At 38.4% G+C, this 7500-nt stretch overlaps 1 protein-coding gene and 1 pseudogene across 1 annotated transcript in view; both read left to right on the forward strand.

Annotated features, from left to right (window-relative positions):
- The window catches only part of LOC138060288 (circadian locomoter output cycles protein kaput-like), a 26648-nt gene that overhangs the window by 10692 nt on the left and 8456 nt on the right, over positions 1 to 7500 (forward strand). The window contains exons 6-11 of the mRNA XM_068906032.1: positions 508 to 597; positions 749 to 800; positions 3963 to 4048; positions 4216 to 4397; positions 6255 to 6361; positions 7123 to 7267. Coding sequence (XP_068762133.1) covers positions 508 to 597; positions 749 to 800; positions 3963 to 4048; positions 4216 to 4397; positions 6255 to 6361; positions 7123 to 7267 — 662 coding nt within the window. The remainder of the gene's footprint in view (positions 1 to 507; positions 598 to 748; positions 801 to 3962; positions 4049 to 4215; positions 4398 to 6254; positions 6362 to 7122; positions 7268 to 7500) is intronic.
- LOC138059558 (uncharacterized) lies at positions 1918 to 2992 on the forward strand (annotated as a pseudogene).

The following is a 7500-nucleotide window of genomic DNA, read 5'->3' on the forward strand; positions in this document are numbered from 1 at the left end:
TTGTTTAACACCAGTTGTGCAGATTATAATTTTTAATGGCATGACAGGAGAGCAGTGGCATTTCAGGCGTTGAAAGCAAAGATGGAAGAGCAGTTCAACGACTCTAACTTTACCAGTATTTATGTTTAAATTTTCTACTTTTTGTTGCATTGTCTCCAGAATTATGCTTTCTTTAAAAATTAAAACAACAGGTGAGTCAATGCAAAAAATATCCACCTTGAGCTGCAGTGTGCGTCAATGCTTTAGTTGCTGTGTTTCTGTGAGTTGCACCCAAATGGCTGTAAAATTGCATTGAAATCCAGTTTGCACGTGAGTGCGACAAAATTTGCATCAAGTTGCTGCAATAAATTATGCATGGTAGTCCATGAATGATTATGTTAAAAGAAAATTGGCAATAACTGGCTCTGTCTGTTTTTGTTGGTACAATATCTTTGTTAAATTTTAAGTGTATTATTTAGGTTCACAAAAGCAACCTTTAAAAAACCACTGTTTTTGTTTTGTTGACAGACATTTTTGATGCACCAGAACTTTTTAAATTTTGTGCACCATGAAGATGTCTTGGGTTTTGAAAAATCCCTCAAACAAGCTGCTAAAGCGGTGAGATATTTAAATGTTTCTGGTAAATATATATACGTTGTTTACATTAAAATTTGATATGATGTCTGAACCATGTTCATAATAGTGCTTTTAATCTTAATATTGAGACTCCAGAAAAGAGGAATTCTGACATAATTACCATTTCTTTCAGAGGATCATAGAGTTGGATGATTCACAAATTATGGATTGTGATGAATTGGAAGGTATTTAAAACCTGTAGTCATCTTTGTTAATTTTCTCTGAGTTTTACCTTGACATAGTAAATTGGGATTCAACCACTGCAAGTCTACAGATTTTCTGCTGTCTATTTTGGGTTTATTGCAACAGATACAAGTTTGATTTTTTTAGCAGTGTGGTCTTTATTAACACAGTTCGAAGATGAGTGCATGTGAATGTAACTCCAAGCAATCAAACAAACCAGTTGTAGATATAGCTGGAAGTATGTATGTTCTGTTACTGTATGTACTGGGACAAACAGACACTGTAAAACTAAAGAAAATCATACAAAGAGAAAAACGCTAATGAAGCGATGATTGAATGAACCACATGTAGTCATATAAACAAACTTGAATAGAAACAAATATAAAACGATTTGAAAGGGAAAACTAAAATGAACAGAATTCTAACCTTGTCCAGCCTCATGGGACCACAGACTGGGCACAAAAAGCGCGAAGTCAATGAAAGTTTCACTGAACAGTCTTCCTACCGAATAATAATAATAATAATAATAATAATAATAATAATAATAATAATAATAATAATAATAATAATAATAATAATAATAATAATAATAAAACAGTAAAAGCAAACGATAAAAACCGACGTTTCGGAGTAGTCATGACTCCATTATCAAGGTAAAAGTTTAAAACATGCAAATAACAGTATTTAAGCGATGTGGCGCGAAAATTAACATATTAGGTGCGAAGATTACACAAATACTTTCGCACGAATAGAGTCCGATTGCACGTTCAGGTTTGGCTTTAAAGTTCTTATATAAAGCATTTCATACAATAAGCAGTCAAATTTGTTCCTGCACTTCTTAAGAACTTCGAAGCATTTCAGTAGGTCCTGAGGGATCCTCCCGTGTACGTTCTTGCAATGTTTGGCAATGGCCGAGGACTGTTGTTTATGTCCTTTTACACGATTGTGTAAGTGTCCGCGTGTGTATCCTACGAAATTCGCGAATTAGAAATATCAAACGGTGACATTCTGGTTTCTTACGACGTGTCCTCCCTCTTTACCAACGGACCCTTGGATGAAACAATTGAGATACTCGCGAACAGAGCTTTTGACAACGACTGGTTTAATTCAACCCATGACCTGAACCTGACCAAAACGGACCTTGTTGACCTTCTCAGTGTAGCTACAAAAGGACAACTTTTCCAGTATAATGGAGCACTTTACGAACAGACGGATGGTGTGGCCATGGGTTCCCCCCTTGGTCCCCTGCTAGCTAATGTGTTCCTGTCTTCAATTGAGGAAAACCTCGAGCGAGAGGGTTAACTCCCTTCTTTCTATCGAAGGTACGTTGATGATACACTTACTATCATGCCAAATATCGCAACAGCATCCAACTTCCTGAACACGCTTAACAAGGCACATTCTTCCGTAAAATTTACGATGGAAACCAAATGCAATGGCATGCTCCCTTATTTGGGCATCCAGTTACTGAACCGATCGCCCCAAATAGAGACAAAGGTGTACGTAAAACCCACGAATTCAAGTCTCCTCTTACATTACCAAAGTCACGTTGACAATCGGTACAAACAGGGTTTACTCCGAACTATGCTGGGTCGAGCACATAGTTTATCTTCCTCTTGGTCACACTTCTCAGTACCCCAAACACCTCATCGACTCTGCCATCAAAAATTTCGTTGACTCAAAGGTTTGTGACCAGCAGCGACCATTATTACCAACTAAAGAGACGGACACAATTCGAGTGGTTCTACCATTTAAAGACCAAACCTCAGCAAATTTTGTGAAAGGACAACTCAAGGATCTGAGCCTAAAAGTGAACACCAACATCCAGCCCGTATTTGTCAGCCGAAAAATTGATCAAGAACTGAATGTGAAAGAAGCAAAGCCATCGATCGTAAATGAACAGTGTGTTGTTTATAAATACCAATGTGACCTCTGCGATGCAGGTTATATAGGATACACACGCGGACACTTACACAATCGTGTAAAAGGACATAAACAACAGTCCTCGGCCATTGCCAAACATTGCAAGAACGTACACGGGAGGATCCCTCAGGACCTACTGAAATGCTTCGAAGTTCTTAAGAAGTGCAGGAACAAATTTGACTGCTTATTGTATGAAATGCTTTATATAAGAACTTTAAAGCCAAACCTGAACGTGCAATCGGACTCTATTCGTGCGAAAGTATTTGTGTAATCTTCGCACCTAATATGTTAATTTTCGCGCCACATCGCTTAAATACTGTTATTTGCATGTTTTAAACTTTTACCTTGATAGTGGAGTCATGACTACTCCGAAACGTCGGTTTTTATCGTTCGCTTTTACTGTTTTATCTTTTAAGAAATCTCTTTTAATAATAATAATAATAATAATAATAATAACAACTAATAATAATAATAACAATATAATAATAATAATAATGATAATAATAATAATTTATTCATTTCTAGTGCGCATCTTAACGTGATTATGATCAGATGTGCACTACCACTGCGCACTATGTGATGCGACAGCGCTCAGGTCATATGATCTGAAATGGCATGGAAATCTAGGCTGGGCAAGCTACAAACTGGCTACAGTTACAGGGAAAGATCTTCAGTGAAACTTACAGATGTTGACAAGTAGGGGTTGTAATTCAACATAGCGACTTATTACAGGGCTCGAAATTAACGAAAAAATCCAGTCGCATTTTGCGATAAGATACGAAAATTTAGTCGCAATTTCGCAAATTTTAGTCGCAAAATCGCCGCGCTGCATTGTGTTGTCAGCGGTTTACCCAAAAAAATATGAGCGTGCAATACTCGTGTGTATAGAAGCCGCTGAAAATGGCGAATGATTGAAGGAATGGGGCTGTGCACGTAACATCGCAACTAAATTACAGAGAAAATTCACAGCGAGAAAAAAAATAATTTTGTCATTTATTTATTTATTTTAGCAAAAGTAGCAGCAAAGTGGCAACTGCTAACCCTTTTGTTTCGAAAGAGCGAAGGTGACAACAAGTCTCAAATTTGCGACTTCTCCAGATATTTTAGTCGCAAAGGGAAAAATTTAGTCGCTAAGGCGACTGTATTGGTCTCAATGTCGAGCCCTGTATTAGTCCAGCAACAAGAGGGATAGAAAGGTTTATAACCTCAAAATTCTAACCTTTTCCAAACTCCGCTTTCAGAACAACCACTTCCCCAAGTGTGTTTCTGTAGTATCAGATGCCATGCTGGGAGACAGTCAAGTCACGTTAGCCCATTCTATTACAGGGTAAGTAAATATTTTTGTATTTTGTTGTCACAAATAAAGATGTGGAATCCCACCGCCTGAGCAATGACATACCAATCTGAAGGTTGTGGGTTCAGTTACTTGTACACGGTTGGTAAGTTGCACAAAATAAACTGTCATTTCAGTAATTATTATGTGTTGTTTTGTAGTCTTTTAAATTTGATGGCAAGATCAAGCCCCTCTTGAATGGTAAGATGAAGCAGTATGGATTCTTTGCTCTCTGTACTCCAGTAAACCCAGCCAATCCATTTACAAGCACGCCAAAAGAGATCCTGCAGATGTATAGCTGTAAGCTCGGCCTTGATCTCAAGGTCAAAAAGCTGGACAACAGGTAAGCCATTTATCTTTGTAACATTGACCTAGAAGGATGTTCCAGGCCAAGAGATCAGAGAAGAAAGTGTAAATGCCTTCTTTCATTTACAAAAATATAGTTGCCAGGGCACTTTCCTTTCGTCAGAACTGGCCTGCCAGACCCGTCAATTTACAAAGAAAATGCAACAATCTGAACGAACACTTGCATGATAATCCCTCACATTCTTCTGGAGGAGCATCATATCATCCTAAAAGTGTGTGTTACATTTGAAGGCGTTGTGGAGTTAGTCTTTTCAAAAGCCTGGGCTGGCCAGTCAGTTCTGTCAAATAGAAAGCGTCCTTGATTGGGATGCCAAGGCCCCCTTCCAGAACATTTTCCTTTTTGTTTTTGTCTGAATTTGCGATAACTTGGTCCACAGACCAGCAGTGTTCACATGATTAATTGCTGCCGCAGTGACTGAGCCTGAAGTGACAGAAGGAGGCAGCTCTCTAATTGGGAGAAGAACATGTGTTTCTTCGAAACACAAGGGATTGTGGTCAAAGGTGCAAGGAATTGTGTTTATGTGCGAATGGAGGAATTGAGATGCGCGGTATGATCTGCTCTGTTTTTCATTTCGCTTCTCGTTGGTAGTTTCACTGTCATGCAACAAAAAAAATAAATTCGAAAAAGACTCAAACTGCTGAGACTTATAGGTGAAGCGAAAGACATTTTGGCCAACCAAATAGCTTTGTATCGTGGTGTCACGCAAGCTGACAATTCAGAAATTAAAAATGCTGTATTTTGAAAACTAAGGACGTCACAGAACTGTAAACTTGAAAAAAAAAATTCTAGGTCATCTTCAACCTCCTGTGGATAAAAATTCAGAAGACCTTGCGATTTTCATTTTAGAAATTGATGACATCACTGTGAAAACCATCCTTTGGTTTCTTTCTTCTCTTGAGAGGAGCAGTGGGGTCCACGTTTTGTACCTTCCCATCTCAAGACCTATTAAAATCTCCCTTCAATTCCACCCAGGATCCTTCCTTAAATTACCACAAGCGTAAATGAACTTCATCCTTCCCCTTGGCATCATTTTTACCATTTAGGTAAACTAGTAAAATGTTTTGCTCCAGGACAAGGAATGTGCACGTCGTAAAATTTACTTAGAGTTCATCAAATTATTACACTTCAGTTTCGTTCATTCTAAAAAAAAATCGCTAGAAAGTTCTTTTGTTGTATTGGACATTTCATTTTTGGCCAGTCAGCTTATTTCGGCGTGTCTCCAAATCATTAGCAGTAATTAGGCCTGGACGAGAGAAAGAACAACAATTTAAATTCTATGGGCAAAGGTAGGCCGAAGGGAATTGTGATCCTTGCACTCATCTCGACAATTAAAGTAGTTGTCTCTTACATGGGATTTAAACCCGTGAACTTCTGCAATGTCGCTTCAATGCTCTGCCAACTGAGCAATGAAGCCACTCAGTTGGGAGCAGGTCAATTTATTGGGTTCTTATGTTCCCATGAAAGGACTTGATAAGATAAAAGCATATACCGGTATTTGAAGGGCAAGTTATAGATGAAAGGGAATATTATCCTTACACTTATAAATAGGGTCTATTTAACAATTAGACCCGTAGCCCTTTCGGGCGAAGGGTCTAATTGCTTTAGTATCACTCAACTAATCGAACTGAAAAGGCAGTGATAAAGCTTTTAATAAAGCTTAGCCAATCAAAATGCAGGATTTGCATTAGTCCACTAGTTGGGTGATACTAAATACATCTAGTTCACCAGACAAAGGTAGATTAATTTAAACAGATCTGCACAGTTTTAATGTGGAAAAACTTCTGGTCTGGAATTGCATGAGATGCATTTTCTCAAACTTTTTTGTGTCAACAGGGGACAAAAGAGCTTGTTCCTTAATGAGAAGGACATTTTAAGCCAGTCCGGATATATGTTTTGTCATCCTGATGATGGGGAGATTATGATGATGTGTCATCAACAAGGTAAAATGCCTGTAAAAGATTACAGCAATCCTACACCGATCAAAGTTTCAAACAACAAAAATCGGTGTCTACAGATCTTGACGACAATTAAATGCTAAGACTACTTCTCTTTAGTGACCGCGCACTGGTGGCGGGTGGCTCAGTCTGTTGAGCATTGGGGCCGGGGGGGGAGGGTACTGCCATATATGGACTATATAGGTATGTGCTGCTGTGAAGGGTATGGTTTTCAAGCAGTTTACTCTAGGATAGAGTATATAAATCATAGCCTTTCTGTCTAGAATAGGGTATAATGTTTCACGAAACTGACCAGTCGGTTGAAGATTAATTTTATCAAGACTAAGGAAACCAGAGATTCCCGCTCAAGAATATAAAAAGATCAAATCGGCAAAATTTAAGTTTACGTAACTCAGCCTCAACAGTGTCAATAAATGGCTATCATTAAACACCTCTGGATATTATTAAGTGTCAAGAATCGGAATTTAGACGGAAATCGGTGGGAGTTTACTCTAGTATAGGGTAGCAAAATTCAGCTGAACTAGCTCTGGTGTAGGCTAAGGGTTCCAGGGTGCCAACGGCACATCCCCACCCAGGTCTATCCGCTATCGTATTTATTGTATAATTTATTATTCTTAAGCTGTGACTAAAGAGCTGACCAATTCACCTGTATGGGAAACCTGAAGGATTAAAATAATAGATATAGATGTAGATGTAGATTGATGACCAGATTGAAAACTAATCGTGGCTTATTTTCTTTGTTACAGTTACAAGGGATGGAGAAAGTAGTGAAATTGTCTTTCGATTGATGAATGGTCAGAGCAAATGGCAGTGGATAAGAGGAAAGGCCAGATTGTTGTATGACAAGAACAACCAGCCTGAATATCTCGTCACTGACAATGTCCTTTTGAAGTAAGTGACCCTAAGAGTTTCGTGATAGGCCATTTTAGAGTTAGCTTTGTGTTTCAGGGTGCTTTTTATTTGTTGGAAAATTCGTTGCTTGGACTTTCTCAAAGTCTGTTTTCGGTGCTTTGTGGTCAGGGTTTTTGGTCTGCAATGTGCCAATTTCAGGTCAGGGGTGTGGTGATTTTAAAATCCACCAGAGAGCGCTGTGTTGAAGAGAAAAACCTTAAATAACAATGACC

This window comes from Montipora capricornis, chromosome 8 (genome assembly GCF_036669925.1).
Source record: "Montipora capricornis isolate CH-2021 chromosome 8, ASM3666992v2, whole genome shotgun sequence".
Lineage (NCBI taxonomy): Eukaryota > Metazoa > Cnidaria > Anthozoa > Scleractinia > Acroporidae > Montipora > Montipora capricornis.